General features: G+C 47.8%; 1 protein-coding gene across 1 annotated transcript; it reads right to left on the reverse strand.

The window, feature by feature from the left end:
• Positions 1 to 15,804: 15,804 nt before the first annotated feature.
• Positions 15,805 to 25,877, reverse strand: wif1 (wnt inhibitory factor 1; the record flags this gene model as incomplete). Its single annotated transcript, XM_084447705.1, has 10 exons — positions 15,805 to 15,935; positions 16,424 to 16,519; positions 16,895 to 16,990; positions 18,398 to 18,493; positions 18,682 to 18,777; positions 19,981 to 20,076; positions 22,464 to 22,604; positions 22,774 to 22,882; positions 25,397 to 25,536; positions 25,736 to 25,877. The coding sequence occupies 10 exons, from the start codon at positions 25,875 to 25,877 to the stop codon at positions 15,805 to 15,807; spliced, it is 1,143 nt and encodes a 380-aa protein (XP_084303831.1).
• Positions 25,878 to 25,933: the final 56 nt, after the last annotated feature.

Here is a 25,933-nt window from a genome sequence, read left to right on the forward strand (position 1 = left end):
TTTAGCCTATTATCACTTGTTTAGGCTCACTGTGCGTAGTTAAAGGACATGATATTTGTTGCTGCCTCGTCCCCGTAGGATGATCTAGCCTGTAATTTACATTGTAACGGAACTGGGACACCGCAAGGCATTGTGGACCAGTTAAAGCTGCATTGCCCTTTCCTAATTGGCGGTCCCATGTATGCGGTCCCATGTATGCGGTCCCATGTATGCAGTCCCATGCATGCGGTACATTCTCAGGTATTACATGACTGACGTACTGTACACGACATCTAGTGCATGAGTTTGACCTTTTTTTTCCTCGATAGTCACCAATTGTAGCATGAGTAACAGAGGTTGACAGACTTTTAACAACAACAAAAAGCAGAATCATAAAGAGCACGTTATGAAAGACTAATGTAGACCTAGAGAGAGTTTTCAGACTATTTTTACTGTAGCCTACTACTGTAAATAGTGATCATATACGGATTCTGCCTTTTTACTGCCCTTATTGTGCCTTACTGTGCTACATGTCGGGGGCCTATGTGCTTATGTGTCGTCTGTATAGCTGCAACAAAGAAATAGTCTCTTGTGTATTTTTGCTGTATTTGTAAATGTGTTTTGAATGAGTAAAAAAGAGAGCAATATAATTGAAAGTAGCTAAAAATAAAGAATTACTGATAACACAACTGGCTTTTCAATTAAGTTGATCACCTACAAACTATTGCAATAATATTAGCTTACATGTGACAGTAGGCCTACGTTTTGGAGAATAATACATTGTATTGAATGCTTTGGATTGGAGTGTCTTTACTGAAGAATAAATCTGGGATTTTCTATTGGTGTGTATTTCTTTAGTACCACAAGCTGCCACACGGCAGCCACACCCACCCCCCAAAACAAACACCTGTAGGATGGATAGTGAACAGAGAGCATTCAGGGTAAGCCACCATGAGGTGTCTTCATGTCAGATACACTCGTGAGGTTGACATGCTAGCAGCCGTTTCACCACAGTTCATCTGGCGTCTACTGTACACTCACACTGAGTGGCAAAGGTTAAGGTCATGTTGTCACACTGTTCACTTAAAGGCTGTGTGTAAAACTAAATCAAGACCTGTCTAATTTCTCACATGCAAAAAGTCCAGTCAGGAATGTTTCATCTTGAAATTATACTGTCAATGTGGATACGTCGTCTTGGTTTATTTTGAGTTGATTCCATTCAGTTTCAATGTTCATCTTCAGCATGACAGCATACAGTTCACAATGGTTGAGAAACATTCTCATTCAACTGTAATGTAATGTAGTAGCATGGCAGGATGACAGCTGCATGTGGAGCTGATCAGGCAATATCCACTCTACTCTGTCCTCGTTTCCACCACATGTCTAGGAATATATACCTAACTGGATAGATGCTCTTATAATTAAAATCAATCCCTATATGTATGTAAGATAAGAACCCAGATAGCAAGCGGATCTGGGCCATATACAGGCCAGATCTGGCCCTTGTGGCTTAGTTCCGGCTCATATATGGCCAAGAATTATTACACATCCGCTTGCTATCTGGGAATGGTGGTGAATAAGGAAGAAAGAAGATTTGGTCTTTGGAGATTAACTGTTTTCCAAACCAACTACAGATAAATTATATTAAAACATGATTCTGTTGTTGTGTAATGTTGTGACCTTTAACTGACTCTGCAATGTGTCTGTCTGCAATGTCTCCCAAGACCTGGTGCCTCCCCAGCAGGCAACGGCAAAGAACAGTGCGCTGGCTACCACAGACTGGTAGAGCATCCGCAGCAGCCTGCTACACACATCAAAGGACCCGAGTCTCTTGAGGAAGAACGGTCTGCTCTTTCATCTTTTTCTTCACAAAACGTTATTAGTTATTAATGTCATCTGAGAAAGGTCCCCAAGGACCCCAATACTTTGGTATTTTAAAAAAGCACAAATTTAAACAGAAACAGAAAACAATGATATGAAGTCATTAGGAACAAATGGATTGACAAAGTCATGAAAAATAGAAATAAAAGATAGAATAAAGCATCTGTGATAATGTTTTATCATTATTGGACGGTACATAGCTCTGGAGGTGAAGTGTCCGGCTGGGGATCGCAAGGTCCCTGGTTCGATTCCAGCTCCCAGCATTGTGTCGAAGGTTCCTTGAGTAAGACAATGAACCCCAAAATTGCTCACGTGCGGCATGGTGGCACATACTGCAGTACCTAGTACTGTCGCCTCACAGCATGAAGGTCTCCAGGCCTTTCTGTGCAGAGTTTGCAAGGGTTTCCTCCCATAAAACCCAATACAAAAAATATGCAGAAGAACAGATGCTCTTCAGTCCGGTCCCTGACCAGGACCTGGACTGAACACTTGGACTTGGACCTGGGCGTGGCCCACGCACACAGCCACTGCTCCTGCATGTCGTGTGTGTGTGTGTGTGTGTGTGTGTGTGTGTGTATGTGTTTCGGTGTCCACGCCTCCCTACACCGTGTGCTGTGTTTGCACGTTATGAGAAATAAAGATTTTCTTCTTCTTCTTCAGTTATGAGGGTTAAATTACTTTAAGACAGTAGGTAGGATGAGGTTTAAAGTAAGACAGTCGGTAGGATGAGGTTTAAAATAAGACGGTCAGTAGGATGAGGTTTAAATTAAGACAGTCGGTAGGATGAGGTTTAAATTAAGACAGTCGGTAGGATGTGGTTTAAATTAAGACAGGATAATTATTCCTGTGAGCCGGTATTTCCTACACCTTTCGCAAAACAATACAGTCACGGACACATTAAAGGATTCAAGTATGTCTATCCTTTCTTTAGCTTTGTTTCAGGTTTCATCTGCTTAGAGACAATGCAGTTCAGAAGGGAGGGAATTTAATTCAGTAGGGCAACCAAGTCCTGTCAATGAGCCCTGACCATATTGTTCTGGCTGTAGCCTAATGCCTGTCCTCATGAAGTGGATGTGGTGAGAGGATGAAAATCTGTTGAACAGATGTTTGCAGGATTAAGCTGTGTGTGTCTAAATAACATTACATTTGAGACGTAGTATATTGCTCTACACACCACAGATTACTTCTAAGTCCCTGCTCAATTACCATGTTCATTTCAAGACACAAGTCTACACGCAATGATGTAATTATCCTACAAAGTGCAGCGTCAGATGTTTCTTTGGGAGATTAAACTTGGATTGGGATTAGCCTACAATGTTCCAGACACAGAGTGGTGTGGTGTAGCTGGGAAGTGATGTTTACAAAAGAATCACAAGAGGGCGGTGTTGTTCAATGCTAAATCAAACGTCATTCTGGTGGCCAGATGTTGGGTCAATGTTGCTCAGCTCTTCATTGATATAAACGCCATATTATTTGAAAATAGTTGAGGAATGCTTTGTTGAGATTAAACAGTCTGCTCCTCATTCCAGTTCATAGGCTGGTGATGCTTGTGAGGTTTTCTGTCTTGACCTGGTTAGTGGATGATTTTATTATAAGCCTGCCTATTAGTGCTATGCTTGTATGGACTGAATTGTTAATTGTTTGTTTTTCATATAGTGTAGGCATTGAAGGAGTTGCAACATGTAAAGGATATTGCATAGACCCAAAATGAATAAATGTTAATTGAAGCAATTATACATGAGATTTGTCATACTGTATTATTTAAGATGGGCCTAAATAATATACCCTACATTACAGATGATCAGTGTTGTTGTTTTTTTTAAAGCACGATTACAGCCAAGTTAGAAAGATAGCAAGGTAGATGGAGCGTGGGGGGTTTGATCAGTGAGGAGGAGCATCTTTCATTCTCATGTGTGGGTTCAGGCCTGGTGTGGTGGTGGGGGTTCAGGCCTGGTGTGGTGGTGGGGGTTCAGGCCTGTTGTGGTGGTGGGGGTTCAGGCCTGGTGTGGTGGTGGGGGTTCAGGCCTGGTGTGGTGGTGTGGGTTCAGGCCTGGTGTGGTGGTGGGGGTTCAGGCCTGGTGTGGTGGTGGGGGTTCAGGCCTGGTGTGATGGTGGGGGTTCAGGCCTGGTGTGATGGTGGGGGTTCAGGCCTGGTGTGATGGTGGGGGTTCAGGCCTGGTGTGGTGGTGGGGGTTCAGGCCTGGTGTGGTGGTGGGGGTTCAGGCCTGGTGTGGTGGTGGGGGTTCAGGCCTGGTGTGGTGGTGGGGGTTCAGGCCTGGTGTGGTGGTGGGGGTTCAGGCCTGGTGTGGTGGTGGGGGTTCAGGCCTGGTGTGGTGGTGGGGTTTCAGGCCTGGTGTGGTGGTGGGGGTTCAGGCCTGGTGTGGTGGTGGGGGTTCAGGCCTGGTGTGGTTGTGGGGGTAGGGCAGCCTCTCTGTGCCCACAGGCCACCATCAGCACTGAGAGAAAAGAAAGGTTGTACAACTTCCCCCACCATAGACAGACAAAAATGGTTAAATCCACTTAAAATTCCAGTGTGGTTAGTGTCCTTGTGGAGGACACTGGATTCTTTGGTGGTGACAGCAAGCCTTTGAAGTAAGTGCCTTTGGTTTCTTGAGAAACTGCAGCCCGAGTATGGTTAAGGAAGCCATCCAACGCAAGCGAAGAAAATAGCCCAAAATCTAATTTCAGTCAAGCCCCATTTAATTATCTAGATACTTACTTTTATTTTGATTGTATTCGATTATTTCCTCTAAAAGGATATATTAGCCTACATCACACTTAAATTACTATGATGGTTGAGGTTTCATTATGTTTATAGGACTATATTCAGAGAAAAAAAACTATACAAATAATAAAAGAAAATACACACCTTATCTTCAGTATCATGATCCAAGGGTATTTCATTTGTTTTCATCAACAACCATTTAACAGATGAAATACATTCTACTTTCTTTTGTTTATTTTCTATTCAAGAGGGGTCTCCCTTTTTTTTTCAGATCCTGAATGTGTAGACGTCTTCGTGTCATAAAGGAACGCCTGAACCTACTGTGATCTGAATCACCGGGACGTCTGGATCGATAGGCCTCTATTACAGCCTGCTCTGACTTACACACATAGAATAAGCAAGGGATAACATATGGCCATCCGGTGATTATCGAAAAAGCAGTGCCCGACAGTAGCCTATGTTCAGAATCCCGAGGTGAAGCCGAGGTTTTGTGACGCACTGAAGGGCTCTTCCTTTTCAATAATGACAGGCTCGCCACACGTTATCCCGCTTCTACTTAACAACATTAATACTAACTAGAAAGTACATTTCCTGGAGAAAATGTGAGGTGGGCTAGCTGCTGCTGCTGTATGTAACAGCTACTGCTAGTACTACTGCAGACCCGGCAATCTCCATGCACCCACCGGCGAAGACCGTGTGTCTCTAGCCCACTCAGGGGCTGAACTGTGGGGTCCATGGCGTGGACAGTGGCGTGGTGGTGAGACTCCGCCCCCTCAGGTCAGAGCCGGTTGGGGACAGTGTACCCCTCTCCAGGCCACCTACCCGCCCCCACTGGTGAAGACCATGTGTTTCTAGCCCACTCAGGGGCTTAGTTGTGGGTTCCGTGGTGTGGATAGTGGTGTGGTGGGGAGACTCCGCCCCTTCAGGTCAGAACCGGTCGTGAACAGTGTACCCCTCTCCGAACCAACCACCTGCCCCCACCGTGTGTCTCTAGCCCACTCAAGCCCTGAGTTGTGTGGTCCGTGGCGTGGCGGCGAGACTCCGCCCCCTCAGGTCATAGCCCATCGTGGACTGTTGTTGTGTTCAGTGTGTTGGTGTGTTCAGTGTTTTGGTGTGTTCAATGTGTTCAGAGTATTGGTGTGTTCAGTGTGTTGGTGTTCTCAGTGTGTTGGTGTGTTCAGTGTATTGGTGTGTTCAGTGTTTTGATGTTCTCAGTGTGTTGCTGTGTTCAGTGTGTTGGTTTTCTACGTGTGTTGGTGTGTTCAGTGTGTTGGTGTGTTCAGTGTGTTTGTGTCTTGTGACGTGCTGGCGAGACTCCGTCCCCTCATTATTGCAATCCCCAGCACACACTACACAAGGTCAGGTTCACAGTTCAATGTGTACCTTTAAGATACCTTCCAGCTCTCTCCTGTGAACTGTCACCATAGCAACCACAGCGCAGCAGCACAGCTCTACAGCACCAAAGCACAGAACACACAGAATTCACTGACTCACTCGCCATACGTTTCAATGGGGAGCGCAGTTGCCGAACAAATCGTCACACAGCGAAAACTATAAGTCACACTATAAGTTTAGATACTTACATTGTACGAATCAGCACAGTTGTGTGAACATTTTGATATATAATATGTGTATGAGCTGTTAAAACTGTAGGCATAGCGACAGTAGTTACTTATGGGGACTAATATAGTAGTTACTGAGGAACCAATGATTAGTTAATGAGTAGTTTCTGATGGGGACTACTATGATGGGCTACTACTGAACAGACTGGGGACTACTATAGTAGTTACCGAGGAACCAGTGATAATGTAAAGAGTAGTTACTGAATATCTGATTAGTTAATGAGTAGTTACTGATGAGGATTACTATGATGGGTTACTAGAGAACAGACTGGGGACTACTATGATAGTTAGGGACCGGGGACAACTATAGAAGCTGAGGAACCCAATGATTAGGTAATGAGTAGTTCATGATATATTTACCAGGTAGTCATTCATTACCTAATAATTTCTTATTCTTTAGTGTACCTTATTGTAAAGTCAGACAGCATACAGAATAGTTAATAGCTAGTCCTCATTATCTAACCATTAACTAATCATTAGTTACTCTTTTGCGTACCTGGTGGTTTTTGATAGTGATTTTAAATTTGATAAACCGATCAGTGCTGTAGTTAAAACAAGCTTTTTTCAACTGCGTCTCCTAACTAAGACCAAGCCTTATCTCTGCTACAGACCTAGAGAGCGTGAGCCATGCCTTCATCACCACTAGACTTGACTACTGTGACGCCCCATATGTTGGCATGGACCAGTCTTCCCGCAGCCGCCTACAGCTTGTCCAGAATGCTGCCGCTTGCCTCCTTACAGGCAAGAAAAAGCGAGACCACATCATCTGGCCCCTCTGTATCTCTCTGAGCTCCTGCACCGCCACACCCCAAATAGAACCTTAAGGTCTGCCGACCAATTGCTGCTGGAGGTGCCAAAAACCAGATTAAAGTCTAGAGGTGACAGGGCTTTTGCGGCGGCCGCCCCGAGGCTCTGGAATAGCCTGCCCCTTTATATCAGATCCTCCCAGACTCTTGATATTTTTAAATCCTCCCTGAAAACCCACTTCTTCTCCCTGGCGTTTCACTCAGTCTGAGCACAAGCCGAGTCTATGTTTCATGCTTGCATTGTCTGTTGAAATTCCCTGTTTTTACTTAATACCCACCTCTGTACAGCACTTTGGTTGACTGCTGTCATTTTAAATGTGCTTTATAAATAAAGTTTGCCTTACCTTGCTCTATCAGGCTGTTTGATTGTCATACTCTACAGGGGCAGTGTTTGCCTGGATGGCTATAGAAACACATTTAGGGGGAATATCATTTCAAGAAGCAAATAGACGAGGTCCACTTGACTGAGCGCTGAATGTTGGGTGAATAGGGAGACGCGGCCCCTTTAAGCCCAGCCCTGGACGACGTGGATCGGAGTGGCCCTGAGACTGGGCTGCATCGTATCAGGGCTGCTCTCTGCCCTCTGCTCTGTCGGGCTGGGCCTCTGCTCTCTCCTGCTCTCCGCTGAAACCCAAGAGCGCTTTCATGTTGCTCTTTCATAAGTCGCTTATCCCTCCCCTTCTCCCTTTTTTTATTTCCTTTTTAATTTACCCGGCCTTTATCTTTGGGCATATTTTCCGCTGTGTGTGATGGCACAGCGGGGTTCCCCTCTGATGTTGGTTGGCAGCGTTTCGTCGGGTACCGTGGGAGGTTTTTGGGTTCTCTGATGTTGGCTTGGCACGTTCTAGACATAGGGGCTCTTCTGAGGGCTGCGAGGGGTGCATGTGTTTGTGTGTGTTTCGGAGTGGGGAGTGCGTGTCGACTGATCCAGAGACATTGTAGATGGAACACCCCCCCCCCCACAACACACACACACACACAAACATTTCCTACAATGCAGTGCACCTCTCCAAAGTGCTCTATTTCTCCGACACCTAACCATTGCAGAGGTCATTAGCAGCGATAAAAACCCAGCCACACGCACGCACCCATAAACACATCCATCGCTCGTTCACAGGTTATTAACTACAGGAGACCGGGATAGATTCATTTTCTCCAAAACCCCTAATATGACTCTATTTTATGTTGTATTGTTCCAAAACACAGCATGAGGAAAAGGTGTTTTTGCTAGCTAAGCCTTTGAAAGAGCCATCAGACTCTCTGGTCTTCCAGACGAACAGTGCTTCCAGAGGCCAGACTCTCCGCAGTCAGCAAACATAAAGGCCTCAGTGTGTCATCGTATTTTCCTTCCCTGTAGCAGTAGGAGTTAATACCTTGTCCCCGGTCCCACCTCCACCTACTATACCCTCTCCTGTCCGCTCGGCTCCACATCCATCACCCCTGCCAGGGCCGCTGTATTTTTCCGCAACATAATAATCATGTGCTGTGCGGCGCGGGTCGGGGGCATCCGTGTTCTTAGACGGAAACGACCCGCTCTACCGCTGTGACCTTTGATGTCGTGACTCGGTGCCTCCGGGGATCCACAACCCCCCCCCCCCCACCGCCATGACCACGTGTGTGATGTAACACCGGGGATCAGGCAGTCCTGGGCACGATCAGCCTGCAGGCCTTTGTTGGCAGCGGTGGGGGAGATTAGTCAAGCCGGTACGGTCCAGGGCCCGGCCCTCCTTCCCTCCCTCCTCCTAGGGCTGGCTCCGGTGCCCCCCCCCCCCCCTCCACCCAGCCTGACCCAGCTCAGCTCGCCACCCCTTTGATTACAGGACCAGAAACGTTGTTGCAGTAGTGGATTACTCCTACAGTACTACCCTGCAGTCCTGCAAGAGCCACGAGACAGAGCAGCAGAGACAGAGCAGCAGAGACAGAGCACCAGAGACAGCGTACCAGATATAGAGCACCAGAGACAGCGTACCAGATATAGAGCACCAGAGACAGAGCACCAGAGACAGAGCCCCAGAGACAGAGTACCAGATATAGAGCACCAGAGACAGAGCACCAGAGACAGAGTACCAGATATAGAGCACCAGAGACAGAGCACCAGAGACAGAGCACCAGAGACAGAGTACCAGATATAGAGCACCAGAGACAGAGCCCCAGAGACAGAGTACCAGATATAGAGCACCAGAGACAGAGCACCAGAGACAGAGCACCAGAGACAGAGCACCAGATATAGAGCACCAGAGACAGAGCCCCAGAGACAGAGTACCAGATATAGAGCACCAGAGACAGAGCACCAGAGACAGAGTACCAGAGACAGAGCACCAGAGACAGAGCACCAGAGACAGGGCACCAGAGACAGAGCACCAGAGACAGAGCACCAGAGACAGAGCACCAGAGACAGAGTACCAGTATCACAGAGAAGGCAGAATGAAAACACGCCAGGCCCCTGGCACTCGGATTGGCTAATGGATTTTTAAATGGCAGGCAGCTTGCCTTATTCATGAAGCGCTTAGGGAAACCACACAACCACAAAGTGATGATAGCCCCTTTGTAATGCCCTCTAGAAAAGTCGGTAATGCACAGCCATCAAGCAAGATAATTAACATTCCGATATATTTCTTTAGGTTAGTGTTGTTTGCCTGTCTAGATCTACATTTTTGGGGTTCTTTTTAAGGTATAAACAAAACCGCATCTCTTTCTAATCACACAGGGAATCAGACACAAAGGAGCCTGCAGTAATTAGGGCCCGAGCACTGGCGGTGAGAGGTCCTATTGAAATTGTAAGGATTATTATTCTCCTTCTCCTACCTTCTTCTTCTTCTCCCCAAACAAATGCGTTTTTGGCGGCCTAAACATCCATGAAAACGCTTGAAACTTGGCAGATAAGTCAGTCCCGGTAGAAAAAATTATATTTCATGGGTGACGGAAATGGGCGTGGCAAAATGGCTCAAGAGCGTCCCCTGGAAAGTTTAAAATGGCGAGCCCCACCTTCCAGTTTTTCGTAGGCAACCGAAAGTTGATCCACACACAAAGTCTCTTGGAGCCATACCCTAAGTCCAACAGGAAGTCCGCCATTTTGCTCGTTTTTGACATGTCCATCACTCCTACAGATTTCATAAGATCGACTTCACACTCGGTCTGCTTCATCTGAAGACCTTTCTGATTAAAAGTTATCAAAACATTTTTTATGTTTATTAAACACCCTTGCCGTGGCGCCGTGGCGAATTCTGACGTTTCACCATAAAACAGGAAGTCCTCATAACTCCTACATACGTTATCCGATTTGCACAAAATTGCTGACGCTTCATGAAGGTCGCATTCTGAACACATCTATGCGTTGGTATTGAGTCACACTTACAGCGCCACCTACTGGTGAAACAGGAAGTACTCATAACTCATACATACGTTATCCGATTTACTCCAAATTGCTCATGCTTGATGAAGGTCGCATCTTGAACACATCTGTAAGTCAGTATTGCATCATACCTACAGCGCCACCTACTGGTGTAACAGGAAGTCCGCATAACACCTACATACGTTATCCCATTTACTCCAAATTGCTCAGGGTTGATGAAGGTCGCATCCTGAACACATGTGTGTGTCAGCATTGAGTCATACTTATAGCGCCACCTACTGCTTACAGGAAGTCCTCATAACTCCTACATACATCATCCGATTTACAACAAATTGCTCACGCTTCATGAAGGTCGCATCCTGAACACATCTATGCATTGGTATTGAGTCACACTTACAGCGCCACCTACTGGTGAAACAGTAAGTCCTCATAACTCCTCCATACATTATCCAATTAGCCTCAGATTTCTCAAGCTTCATCAAGGTACCGTCCTGAACACATCTATGCATCGGTATTGAGTCACGCTTAGAGCGCCACCTACTGGTGACAGGAAGTTTCTCTCAGTACTGGACACCGAAATAGCACACCCTTTAACGGCGCCGCATCCCGACACGCGTGGGGTGCGAGGGCCCGCTCACTGCTGCTAGCAGCCCTAGTTCAACATTGAAATGTAGCTAACAAGGTGGAAAGAACAAAAACACAAGAACACCAGTTTGGAGAGAATATAGACTAGAACAGAGTGAAGTGAATATCCTTCGGAAGTCATTGTGGGGCCTCTAACAGAGCAGCTTCCATGTGCACAGCTACAGGGGTCTTCAGCAGCTGACCTAGTGCTAAAGGGGTCTCGAGTAGCCATATGAATGAATGAATGAATGAACGGTAGCACTAGGTTAGCTGGTCAAGACCCCTGTAGCCACAGCAGCTTTTCACACTGCAGAGCTCTCTCTCTCTCTCTCTCTCTCTTTCACTCACTCTCTCTCTCTCTCTCTCTCTCTTTCTCTCTCTCTCTCTCTCTCTCCTCTCCTCACACCCTGGAGACCGGACCAGATGGGGGGGGGGCGGCTGTGAAAACACCGTCTGAGAGGAATGACAGGGAAAAAACACCCACCGGACAGAGAGAGAGAGAGAGAGAGAGAGAGAGAGAGAGAGTGAGAGAGAGAGAGAGTGAGAGAGAGAGAGAGGGGGGGGGGTCTGCTGCAGGCCGTTTCCCTGGTCACCACCGGCATCCCGTTTTTGCCAGCGCATACTTGGGATTCCTGGGCCTGTTTTGTTATTGTTTTATTCCTCGGTGAGGAGTGACCTGGGGAGGCCGGGGACGCCGCCGCACACGGGGAAGAAGGCCGGGGGGCGGGACCCGTTTACGCGCTGCGCAGCAGTAAAAATAAGCACCCAGCACGGCTGTTTATTTTCGCCTGTCTTCCTCTGCCCACCGTGTGTGTGTGCCTGTGTGTGTGTGCGTCTGGGTTGTGTGTGGATATGTGTGTGTGTGTGTGTGTGTGTCTGGGTTGTGTGTGTGTGTGTCTGGATTGTGTGTGGACATGTGTGTATGTGTGTGTGTCTGAGTTGTGCGTGGATATGTGTGTGTGTGTGTGTGTGTGTGTGTGTGTGTGAGTGTCTCTGGGTTGTGTGGATGTGTGTGTGTGGATGTGTGTGTGTGTGCGCGCGCACGCACGTGCACATATGTATGCGTGTGTCCCCGCGGAAACATGTCTGATTGGGCAGCCCCTGGAGTCAAGCTGGGGTTAATTGCTGTAATGTGAGCAATCAGATCACTGTCTGGCTCTGTAGCGTTTCACTCTGCTTTCCCTCACACACACACACACACACACACACACACACACACACACACACACACACACACACACCTCCACATCGAGTGTCCTGTCCTATGCTTTGTGATGTGTGCAAAATAAACCGCATGTTAGTCCCCAACATCACAGTTTATTGACTTTATGTAGGTTTGAGAGGTGGGAACTTAAAATACAGGAGATTCCATTCTCATTCACAATGGTGCAGACACACAAGCTTCCACGTTGGTCTCCAGGAGTCATCACTCTCGTGATGTTGCACTAAAGGGGCCTCTACGGTGCTCGTAGTCGGGCCTAAATCGTTTCCTCGACAGGCTGACCGTGGACTAAATATTGAGAGTGTAGCCATAGCCCATGTCTACAAGATATGAATCAGTCAATATGGAAGGAACTTGAGGAGGAACGTTCACCTAGCCTGTATCACCCTAGTCGGTGAACAGAGGCTTCCCAGAGCAGGGGGCTAGCCAGTCTGTATGAGCCTGGAGAAACGGGTCTAGAGCAGAGGGTAGCCAGCCTGGAGAAACGGGCCTAGAGCAGAGGGTAGTCAGCCTGGAGAAACGGGCCTAGAGCAGAGGGTAGTCAGCCTTGAGAAACGGGCCTAGAGCAGAGGGTAGTCAGCCTGGAGAAATGGGCCTAGAGCAGAGGGTAGTCAGCCTGCCAGGAGACCAGAGGATCAGCTCATTAGTAACAGCAGGTGGTTTCAACCGTCTACTTTATAGAGCTATTAGCTCAACTCCAAAATTCTTGTTCGATGACTTGAGTCTGCTACTCAGTGCAATCCAATATATCAGTGGGAGTAGATATTTATCCTGCACAGGATATTGCATTAGACTGTTATATGAGTGGGAACGATGAAACGGAAAAGAAAAAAATATCCTATTTTTCACGATAGGTTTGTGACATTCTGAGGGCAAATGTTGTTGCCTATACTGGTTACTTTTCTAGATGTTCACGGATCCCAGTATGCATCATGTTGTTAACATAATCAAGTCAGGCTGACAAAAATAATGTTCATCTGATTCAGAGTTTCCAGTTTCCTCCCAGACCTCTCTAGAAATACTAAAACAACATCCCTCCATGTTTTCAGAACTCAACAGCCAAATTAAAGCAAGGCCCCAATGCCACCATGGAGAAAGACCTTTTTTTTTTAAACTTTATTTCTTGGTTCTCAGTACTAGTAATTAAGATCAAATGTCGGGAAACGGACACACACACACGCATGCACACACACACACCTCACCTCCTCCTTCACACCCTCTCCCACATATAAATACTCCTCACCTCCTCCTTCACCCCCTCCCACATATAAATACTCCTCACCTCCTCCTTCACCCCCTCCCACATATACATACTCCTCACCTCCTCCTTCACCCCCTCCCACATATACATACTCCTCACCTCCTCCTTCACCCCCTCCCACATATAAATACTCCTCACCTCCTCCTTCACCCCCTCCCACATATAAATACTCCTCACCTCCTCCTTCACCCCCTCCCACATATACATACTCCTCAACACCCCCCCTTCCCAAACATAAATACTCCTCACCTCCTCCTTCACCCCCTCCCGCATATACATACTCCTCACCTCCTCCTTCACCCCCTCCCACATATAAATACTCCCCCCCCCCCCCATGTACTCCTCCACCACCTCCTTCACCACGCCATGAGGAAACGATGAAGCCAGCATGGAGGATATAGAGTGTAACCAGCATACAAATGTGCTGTTGATTTAAATGAGGGGTAGGCAGGCACGGCAGAAACCCAGCTGATGAAAAGTGCTGTACGCTGGGAATATGAAAAGAGCTTCAAGCCCTGGTTCTGGACTGTGTATACATCCATGGGATGTCGTTTATATGTTGGCCTCATGGTACATAGCCAACACATTTATCATGTGATCACGGGCAGTTTCCTGACGGCGGTCTTGGATATCCGCCATTGAGGATGGTTTTGAGTCTAGGATTTGTCTTAATCTAGGTCCAGGAAACCGGCTTTAGTATTTTCAAAGGGGTTCATAATAGAGTCTCTGATGGTTGACAATATCAATATTGTTGATACTGGTCTTTCTAAATCCCACCACCCTCTGATGTCATCGCCCCGATCACAGTCCCGACGGAGGGGCGAGGAGACGAAGCCAGACGTGCGGGGTGTGAAGGGATCGTGTCTTTCCGTCCTGCCGTAATCCCCTGGACCTTCACCAGTATCCCTCTATAGCGCCGCCCTCCTGTAGGGGAGGGGGGAGGCATCTCCTCCTTGGAAATGTGGCTTGGGTTAATCCAACTGGGGCGGCGCCCAAAAACCACACGCAGGCCTTTACCGAGGGGGGGGGGGGGGGTTTACCCGCCTCCATGCAGCTCTCAACTCCCTGTAATAATGCCGATGTCGATTTGTCACCCATGTGATGGATTAGTAAAATCTATTCATGTCCAATTTTTCATCAACCACAAAACAAATGCATCATTTACAGTCATTTATTCTGATAATACATTACATTACATACATGGAAATTGTAGATTATTTTCAGTTGACGATATATTAGGCAGTTCATGTGCTGTGTTATAATGTTACAAACAATATGAAAAAACACTAAGTGAATGTTTTTTTTATTTTTAAAAGAGACAAAGTACTAAGGTAAAGTCTAACCTTACTTTACTATGCTATCTATAGCAAACTACACGATAAATATTCAACAACAAAAAAGTGGTTCACAAAACATGTGGTTAACCTAAATGTCAAAGTAAACTAGTATGGTTTTGGGATACATATTCATCTGCGAGTGGAAACTTGAACAGGAACGACAAGAGATATCAAGTTGCACGGTCAAGGACTATCTGGATGAAGAGCTCAGTGTTTTGGCATGAGACGTATGTCTTTCCTGTTTTTTTTCCGGTTTAAGGAGCTAAAAACATGCCACTTGTACTTTATTGCATGAGCCAATGCATTTGGGATGTGTCTCAGTTCTTGGGCTCACCCACCCATGCCTTTGCTGTTAATTGCTATACAGTATATTGCAGTCTTCAATAGATGTTTGGTTGGCGTATTTTGAAATGGATTTTTCTTTGGCTTTCGACGCTCCCCCCCCCCAGTCTTCAATCTTAAACTTCCATCCTTGACCCCATGGACAACTAACGCGTGACAGGGGGAGGCACCATCTTGTTTCCAAAATGGTGGAATGTGGTGTCTGCCCTCGCCCCTTGTGAGGCCACACCCGCCTCTGCTCAGGGCTCAGAGAGTAGATGACGCCACAGATCGTCCCCCATCACGGAACAATAACCAAAACTATGAGTCACCCCCTCTTAGAGCGTCCTCCAGGTGAACAGACACCGCATTGACAATGACTAACACCCACGCAGACTCCCTCCACAGACAATGAGCTATCTGAAAGGAACTCTTTCAAGGAGAGCCAAGTAAGAATAAAAGTGGAAATTAAAACGAACAGAAACCTTACAAATGAATTCAAGGAAGGGGGGATGGGCTAGGTTGTGGTAGGTGGGATAGGTAGCTTGCTAGTGGTGGTTGTGGCGCTTGGGGCTATAAAAAACAAAAAGACATTTGGTTGGCTACCGCAGAGAGATGGCTTGAGGGGGGTGGGGGGGGGGGTCGTCTGTGGTCGTCAGGAACCAGCCTCCCATTCACACCACGTAGTTGGTCTCGGCTGGACGCTGGGGGATCGCCGTGTCCCTGGGCTCTTTAGCGGAGGACGCCTGCTGCTTGTGTTTGGGCCCTGAGAGCCGATGACCGTTGGATGCCCCCCCGCGGAATCCTGTGGGGGGTGGGGGAGAACAAGAGAGAGAGAGTAGGAGGGGTAATGGAGAGTGCGTGATTAAAATTTTACTTCAAAAGTCGCGAGCCTTGAGGCGACACTACTCGATACTAGTCGTGTCCCCCCCCCCCCCCCCCCCCCCAGCCGGGCCTGTCGTTGGCTAACATGTGGCCCGGTGTTTTCCACCCCAGAGAGGGGAGGGGGGGTGGGGGGGGGACCACGCGGGCGTCTCTGTTCATTCACGCTTCCATGAGCCGGAACCGGCCCGGTCAGGGTGTTGTGTTACAGCGGCCCCGCACATGCTCATCATCTTACAGGACAGGAGGCTGCTAGCAGGCTGGGCTCGGGGAAGGGCTGTCAGTGTCTGGGGGGGGGGGGGTATTAGGAGGCTTCTAGCAGGCCGGGCTCGGGGAAGGGCTGTCGGTGTCTAAGGGGGGGGGGTATTAAGAGGGCGTTAGCGTCGCGGGGCGATAGCATTTCTCACTCACTCTTGTTGCAGTGGCGACCATGCCAGCCGTCTTTGCACTGGCACTTGTTGGGCTCCACGCACGTCCCGTGTGCCCCACAGCTGGGCTCGCAGACAGCTACACACACACACACACACACACGGACGCACACATACACACACAGACGCACACATACACACACACACACGCACGGACGCACACGCACACACATATAGACATGCATTCACACACACACACGCACGGACACACACACACACACGCACACACAACCACACACATACACACACGCGCGCACGCACACACACACACACACACACGCATACACACACACACACACACACACACACACACACACACACACCACACAAAGTAGCAGAATGAGTACAGTATTATCAAATGTCCCAAATTCTTTTTACTGTATCCGGTATGCTGGCCTCCTTTCTAAGGTAATAGTCACCAACAATGCGCCCAGACAGACCGCGGCAAACTTACCCTTGGAGCAGAGGTCACCATGGAAACCCTTGCTGCACTTGCACTTGTTTCTGCCTGTGCATTTCCCAGCATTCCTGCAGGGCTGGCGACATTTACCTGGAGACACAGCCACAAGCTAAGGACTGAGACTCTGGAACAGGCGATAATGTTCCACGTTATTATGAAACGGCCACAAAAAAAAAACTGTCAAGCCTGTGGCCTTAAAACCTAACCTTTCGGCCTGACGCCCTCATCGGACTACAGCAATATCCTAGAGGTGTGTTTCAGTGAAAGATACCTAGGGAGTTTTTTTTTTTTTTACATTTGACACAGTACCACACATGTCGCTGGAACAGTAGCAGTCAAAAGAGCATAAATCCATCATCGTCTGGTCTGAAAGACAGAAGATGATGAGACGCCAAAGAGTCGCTTTAGTCCAACTTTGCAGGTCGTTGAGTCAAGCTACCAATTACCTCACGGCAGAATGAAAGGGATCCCTGGGGCCCGGGGGGGTGAGAGGGGGCCGCAGACGACGGGGAAAAAATCCCAGACTAGGAGAACGACAGTGGAGGTGTAAAGAGGAAATTCAACGCCTTTCAAAAGCAGGGCCCTGGCGTGAGGGGATTGATCTAAGAGATTGTGTTCCACCTGCATATTTGATCAACACCTACTGAATTTCAACAGCACCTTTGTTCTCTGACATATCAATGAAATTCATATCCGTGGAAAGAGACAATAGGGGGATGCTTGACAAAAAAAAAGAGAGATTTCACAAAAAGAGCAACTTCACAAAGCCTGTAACTACTCCCTGTTTTTTTTTTTTTGCTTTTGTTTTCAAAGAGCGTTTCAACTTCACAGAGGCTTAATGCGATATCGCTTATTTTCATGTTTAATTTTTGAAAAGTGTTTTTTTTTTTATATTGGTGTATGATAATTTGTCAGATGTGGGGCCTTGCAGTGGTGGGTCTGACTTTGAACTGGGATGAATGACGATGGAACCAACATCCTGTCTTCAGATCCTCCTTTGAGCTGTGGCCCGTTATGACACCAGGATACAATCTGGAAGGCGGTTTCAATGGACCGGATTGCCTTCTTACGTCATCACTTGCATCAGTTCGGTTACATCTTTATCCTACATGTAACCAGTGGGGTTTTCTAAATCTGCCATAAATGTCAAGCTCCGTGACTTTGGCATGAGAGCAGAGAGGACAGTGTGCTGTTTAATGGCTACTCTGGACAAACAGCCGTTGTGGGCGGGGCCACAGCTGCTCCCTCTACCCACAGTGGCGGTCGAATCACATGACATCACTTGTTTACCCTGCACAGGGCTCCTCCTACTTACCATCCAAGTGACAGCACACTTTGGGGGTTTATTTGGGGTTTTGGAGGGGGTGATGTCACCGTCACAGCTAGGTGACAATATCGAGGGAGGTCCTAACTTTTTCCTGTAGCCACTGAGACAGATGGAGGGATGGAGAGATGGAGGGATGGAGGGATGAGGTGGTAAGTAGGGGCGGGACTCACTCAGCTCACAGCGGCTGCCCTCATAACCGGCGGGACAGATACACTTCCCTGGGTGGAAGCAGGTGCCTCCGTTTAAACAGGTGGTGCTGCAGTTTGCTGGGGAGGAAAACACACATATACAACTATAGTATAGCATACTGTAACGGTATTTACACTTACATTTATTTTGCAGAGAGGGAGAGTGAGAGAGAGAAAGAGAGAGAGAGAGAGAGAGAGAGAGAGAGAGACTGAGAATAATACTAAAATGAAGATTTGATTTTGCCAGCCTTCAGGTGAGATTGTACCTTTGTCACAGCTGTCTCCATAGTAACCCGGTGGGCAGATGCACACCCCCGGACTCATACACAAGCCGCCGTTCAGACATCTTGGGGAGCACAGAGCTGAGAGAGAAGGACAGAAGGAGGGCAGGAGAGCAAGAGGAAAAGAGAGCTATGTGAGGGGTGAGACCATATCTTTATTTGTATGTATTTTTAACCAAATTGTGATTTACTTAATAAACGATGTATATGTTTGCCTATAGAAGCCAAGTAAACTAGACGTCAGGGATACAGCGGACGGTATTCTGTCTAGGTGCCTCACATAGTTCGACACAGAGGTGGAGAGAGAAAACTGAAACATTTTCAACACAGTCTGGACACAGCTCTCCAAAACCACTCTTTAACGCTGTAAATAGATGAAAAACACATGCTTGTGCCACCCAACCTGATGGGTCATTATTCTTTTTTCAGTCTGGAAAACCTCCAAAATACGTTTGGCCTCCATTTAACTAGTCTGCATGAAGCCGACTTTACAGTGCTTTGTAATTTCCATGATTTTTTGGGGGGGTTTCTCTGCCCTGAGGGGAAGTGAAATGACCACAGCCGTACAGTAACCTTCCCCCACCCTCTGATACATCCAAGTGCATGATGGGTATCTTATTGTCTAAAGTCTGATCTTATGTGTCATCCTGGGCGTTGTTTGACAACTCATTGTTTTTGTTGAGATTTGGTATCCATGGTAATCAGCCCTTCCGATCAGATATTGAATGACAGCATTGACAGTGAGAAGGATACAGCTGTACAGTTATGTAAGGCGTGTCTTTCAAACTAAAGGAGAGAGAGCAAGCGCAGATATTTTGATCTTTAAACACCATGGCATGAATAAGATCTTCTTATATTATGGTTACAGTATGTTATGGTTATGGTATGGTTATGGTGTGGTTATGGTATGGTTATGGCATGGTTATGGTAAGGCTATGGTACAGTTATGGTATGGTTATGGTACAGTTATGGTAAGGTTATGATACGGTTATGGTAGGATTATGATATGGTTATGGTAAGGTTATGGTAAGGTTATGGTATGGTTATAGTATGATTATGGTACGGTTATGGCATGGTTATGGTATCATTATGGTAAGGTTATGGTACGGTTATGGAATGGTTATGGTATGGTTATGGTAAGGTTATGGTATGGTTATGGTATGGTTATGGTATCATTATGGTATCATTATGGTATGGTTATGGTATGGTTATGGCATGGTTATGGTATCATTATGGTAAGGTTATGGTACGGTTATGGTACGGTTATGGTATGGTCGACTGTACCTTTCTCACAGTGCGGGCCGTAGAAACCGTCCTGACACTCACACACCTGCCTCTCATTGCAGAAGCCTCCGTTTCGACAACCTCCAGGACACTTAGCTTTGGAGGGGGAGAGAGAGAGAGAGAGAGAGAGAGAGAGAGAGAGAGAGAGGTGAGGGGGGAGACCAAGCTGTATATGAATGGTGGGGTTAGTCTCCCTTCCACTCCCCTCCCTCTCTGACACTATCCACAGCCTGCCATCTCCAAAGACCACTTCAAGGCGAGCGGACATTCCACTCCTGAGATGCCATTGAGCTCCATAACAAGGGTGGGTTCAAAGCTCTGGGTACCCGTGCTTCACAAAACAACTTTAAGGGAAGTCTTTGAGGTGGGCGCATAATGTCAACAGTCCTGTCAAACACTTTTGTACCCTTTTCAGTTCACAGACCCCATAGCAGTATGAAAAATCTTTTTCTTCTAAATACCGTCTCCGAAGACCATGTGGCCCTTAGTTACTATAAAAGACTAACTGTCGGACAAAGACAACGGACAAACAGCCAGTAGACTTATTGTTTCTCGGACAATTTCCTCTGCGTCGACAAACGCGAGCAGCGTCCAGGCGATTTTGCGAGAGATGACCGGTTGCCTTTGGCAAACGCCGGCGACGATATTTCTTTCTCCCATGTAGGGAAATGTGTTGTCAGGCAGTGCGCCTGTCTCGTTCACTTAGGAGACGAATCCCATCTGGAGAGACAGAGAGAGAGTCTGGTTTGACTTTACTGAGGATTCTGTCTCGCCAAAAAAAAAAAAACCTGACAGTTGACCTTTAAACGCGTTGGACAACGCTGCTACGTCTGAGCATCGATGGCCGACGTTCAACTAACTATCAATAAATTATCTCCTTTATTATCCTACATGCCCGGCTTTAACACTTTGCTTCAGAGGTGATCAAAAACAGAGTTCATCACTGTGGCGTACCATCGCTGGATATTCGTGCTTCTTCCGTGACGCCACATAGCCGCTTCGGAGAAGATCATGTAGCCTGTTATTCGCTGTCGGAATCCGGTTGGTTGCACGCTGCTTCCTGTAACTGATCTGAAGTGCCCCGAACTTCCCGCCGGCGCTGCTGCCCCCCGAGTCACGGTTTGTGAGGCGTCGGACAGCTGTCACTGAGATATGCTGCGACTGAGAGCTCGCTTCCTGTGTTGAAAGCAACAGGGGCCGGAAGGATCAGTAGATCCTCCATGTATACATGCCGAGGTCAGGCTGTAGTATGTGTGTGTGTGTGTGTGTGTGTGTTTGTAAGATGAGAGGCTGGGCCACTTGTAGGGGAAGGGTTTGTGTGTGTGCATGTGTTTGTACATGCATGTGTTTGCATGTGTGTGTGTGTGTGTGTGTGTGTGCGTGCATCTCTGTGTACAGTACAGCAAATCCATCTCTCTGTTTATGTAAGTAGTAGCTAGTTGTGCCGTGTGTGTGTGTGTGTGTGTTGTGTGTGTTTGTGTGTGTTGTGTGTGTGTGTTGTGTGTGTGTTGTGTGTGTGTGTGTGTGTGTTTGTGTGTGTTGTGTGTGTTGTGTGTGTGTGTGTTTGTGTGTGTGTGTTTGTGTGTGTGTGTTGTGTGTGTGTGTGTGTGTTTGTGTGTGTGTGTTGTGTGTGTGTGTGTGTGTGTGTTTGTGTGTGTGTGTGTGTGTGTAACTGGGGACGGTTCATACAGAGTCCAGCTCTCCTGCTTCCCGTGGCTTGCAGCTGGCAGCATTCGCATGACATCATGGCCCAGCTATGGCCTTTGTGCCGAACGGTGACTGGCAGGTCACATCACCCTCCCCCGCCCCGCCCCCTCCGCCCCCGGGTCACAAAGCAGCGCCAGCGTCCTCCGGGGCCCAGCGGAGATTAGGGGCTGCCCGCCCCACTGATCCAGCCCAGCGGCGGCGGCGGCGTCGAAGGCGTGCAGTTGGGCCGATCAGATCCAATTACCGTTTCCCCGCTAATGACGGACGGGGGACCTGACCCCGCCCTCCCACCTCCGTCCCGTCCAATCGGACACATGCGCTGCTCTCTCGCGTCCGTGTGTCTGCGACAACGTGCGTCTCGCGTTCCGCCGCCGCTGTGGCGTACTGAACGCGGTCTCTCTCGGGGGTCGGCGATTGGTCGAGCCATCCCAACCAACGGCCCGGCCAAAGAGTATAAAGTCAGTATGAATTTGCTGGTATGATATTGAAACATGTAAATGGTAAAACGGTAAACGGTAAACTTTACACTTAATTTACATATAGAGCTTTTATCCAAAGCGCTTTACAATGGCCTCTCATTCACCCATTCACACACCAACGGCGGTAGCTGCCACGCAAGGCGCCAGTCTGCTCATTGGGAGGAACTTGGGGGTTCAGTCTCTTGCTCAAGGACACTTCGACATGTGGACAGGAGGAGCCGGGATTCGAACCGCCGACCCTGCGGTCATCGGACGGCCCGCTCTACCTCCCGTGCTCTCTCTCTCGCTCTCTCTCACCTCTCTGGCAGGTTTTAAAGAAGATGGCGTTGTGTGGCGTCCGTAGAATGATGTTCCCTCCGGCATCCATCACCAGAATAGTCACCTCGAAGGCAGCAACACCGTCCTGGTCACCCAGACATGGGAACCCCACCTGCACCACTGTAACACACACACACACACACACACACACACCCATACCACAGTATAGTGATCAAAACATGTCCTCTGGCCTGTGATCAGAGTGAAAACCTGCAGGGGAGGATACCAGGCCTTAGGTGACCACCGCTGGGTTCGAATGTACACGTCGCCCGCCAGCTCGTCTGCTCACCTGAGGGCTTGCGTGGCACGGAGCCCAGCAGGGGCACGTTGACTGTCGGGTGGTCCATGATGTCCTTATCCATGGAGCGCAGGGTCTGGAACTCGTAGAAGTACTCCGCCTGCAACAGAGCCGCCAACAAGAGTGAACGACCGGCATTCGCAGGGAAGCACGCGTGACCGTCCGCACTTCACCTTTATATCAGCGCTGAGAAAGTTATCTCAAATCCAGCAGCACAGCGAATCGCAGTACAAGCATATAAAAGGAGCTATAAAACAGCTATCGCTATAAAACAGATCAAATCTGTTGATCTTCCTTCCTGACACTTTGGGCCTGAGATGTAAAGTTTCGTCGAGGGCCTTCATCACACGCCAGAAGCACTGGCGGTAGTAGGGCTGTCAATTTGGTCACGCTACCTAAATCACCACAACAATTCAGCCTAACTGAATGGACTGAGGGCTGCATTGTTTGTGTTGGCTGTTTGCGTGTGTGTGTGTGTGTGTTTGTGTGTGTGTGTGCGTGCGTGTGTGTAGGCCCTATGTGAGAGAACAAGTGTGCTCCCCTTCCAGAATCAAAAGGCTGCTCTCCTTAAATAATGTATTCCCCTTTGAAAATTACACACTTGTCAGACGACAGCGGCAGCATGGCAAAAAGTACACACAAAAAAGACAGAAAAAAAAAGAAAGATGAAAGACAGAAAAAAAAAAAGGGGGGTAGAGGCAGCCATTCTCCTCTCTCCGCAAATTATTTCCCAGTGTAAAAGAGCACGGCCATTTGATGAAGGGAAAAGTACACAGGCCGTGTGGAGAACCAGCCTAATCCAGCAGCTGAATGGCTATAACCAACACAGATAACTCTCTCTCTCTCTCTCTCTCCGAGCGGAGCGGCCAGCCTTTTATGCTGCGGCTCTTTGTTCCTAAGCCGCGGCGGCTGCCTTTGAAGTAGTGCGGGGGTAAAGAGAGCCCAGGAAAGAGAAGGGCCCTCTCTCTCTCTCGCTCTCCCTCTTATTCGCCGACTCCACATGCCATTTGCGGATTCTGATCTCAGTGTGTGTGTGCGTGTGTGTGTGTGTGGACAGCATTAGTCAGGCACAGCGTCAGCGCACCAGGGAAACGGGCTGAGAAGCGGAGGACACGGCGGCTCTGACGCTCTCCGCGCTGTAATTTGCGGCCGTGACACCCGAGGATGATCTCATGGGAAACGGGCCGTGACGCTACGCCTCAGAAAAGGTTGTGGATGTGAGTGTGAAAGTCGGTGATCACTTGTTTGTGCCCCCCCCCCCCCCACACACACACACACACACACCTGCCAAAAATGTGGATTCCTTGGTCTTACAACCCAATGCTAGATAGGTCAAATTCTCACATACGTGCAAATTTATACCACCAATTTCATCATCACACGTCACAGTACTACTCCTCGGTGCAGATGCGTGTGTGTGTGTGTGTGTGTGTGTGTGTCACAGTAAAGGTCTGTGGAGAAGGGAAGAGAGGTCTTTACTCATCTCGGGGATGAGTGAAAGGGCTGGCCGGCCGCCTGACCTCCCAGTGAGATATGAGGTCATGCGTCTCTGACCCGTTTACAATGCTGCGCGTGGCCCCTGGGGACCCCATACGAGCCCCCTCATGTGGCCGAGGAGTGTGGAGGAGCCTGTACATCTCTTCTGGGCGTGCCGTTTTTAATGCCTCCCTCTAGATGTGCACTGTGCATTATCGGTTGACTGATCATAAAATAATAACAGTGTATGAATGGTTATATTTCATGATAAACCGAACCAATTGATGTCAAGCCAATCAGTTTCGTCCAAGGGTTGTGATATTTCAGTTCTGCAGGATGAGGTGATCCTACATAATCTAGAAAGAAGTGGACTGGCATCATGATGCGCGGTGGTTCAAATCCTTTTGCCACTATTGTTGCCAGACCTGTTACTCATAACAAAGATTATGAACAACCAATAACACCTTGCGCGAAGCGAGTCCAAATGGAACTTTCCCCTTCCAATAAAGCGCGGGTTCTGGCACGCGTCTGAGAATTTGACCAATGTTTTCAATGCGCAGATGGGCCAGATGTTTGGCACATGCCTGAAGAGGCGGCCTCGCGGCAGCTTTGCGCTTTGATCCGTGGCGGCAGCTCTACGACACCAAGATGTAAAATACCGCAAGAGATGGGAATTAGAATATTAAAAAGGAAACTGACTCTGTTCGTCTCTCTAAAAATAAAACAGAATCTGCTACTCAACTGCTCGCATATCACAGGCCCACGTCTAACCAAAACAATATAGCCTACAGCATAATTATTATCACTTTGAAGTAAAAGCCTGCAAATTGTAGATGAAGAAACGTGCCACATGAACGCTTTTAGCGTTGCGGAGGGGTATTGCTTAAATTATACTCTGAGATTATTACTGCTGACATTTTCATGCATCCGTGTTTTTGACCCCATTAGTGCACCCTCTTTAACCTTGCATTCTAATCAATATTGCAATAAAGTAGCCTAATATCATTTGGAAATGTGTTTTTTGTAGGACCAGTGTACCATTTTGTGTTATCTCTGAGATGAACCACAGGAGTTGCTATTTCACACGACATAGACTAACACGTATTAAATCAACTTCATACAAGCTACGGACGGGTACCTGCTCCGTGGCTTGCCAGGTGAAGTTCACGTGCTGGATATTGACAGGTATCGCTGGCATCCGCTGCTGCGCCTTTCTGAAGTCGTGAGTGAATGGAGCCATTTTCCCCTCCGACACGATCAAAATATCTTCTTCAAATCCTGTGAAAATAATACTTTCCTACATGATCTTCCCCAAAAGGGCAACTAGATAACACAGTGGCTTCAAACTTTGGAAAATGTGTAACATCTTTGAAAGTTATAGTCTTAACTTTTATGAATGCGCATGAGAAGGTTTTTCTGGCGCTGACATTTTATAATTGTAATATTTGTTAATTGCAAATAGACGATATTTATTTACCAATTAGGATCCTGGCTTGGTTGGCATCAATCCACATGTATAAACTTCCTTGATCCTGTGCAGCCTGTGCTATCAAACCCCCCAAAAGTAAAAGAAAACACGTTTTGAGGGGGGACAGAAAAACAGGTGTCTGGGTAACCATTCTGAACAGCCTCGAAATCTAAAGCAAAATGACGAATCTTCGCTCCCTCGCAGCCT

This window comes from Borostomias antarcticus (assembly GCF_949987555.1).
Source record: "Borostomias antarcticus genome assembly, chromosome: 13".
Classification (NCBI taxonomy): Eukaryota; Metazoa; Chordata; class Actinopteri; order Stomiiformes; family Stomiidae; genus Borostomias; species Borostomias antarcticus.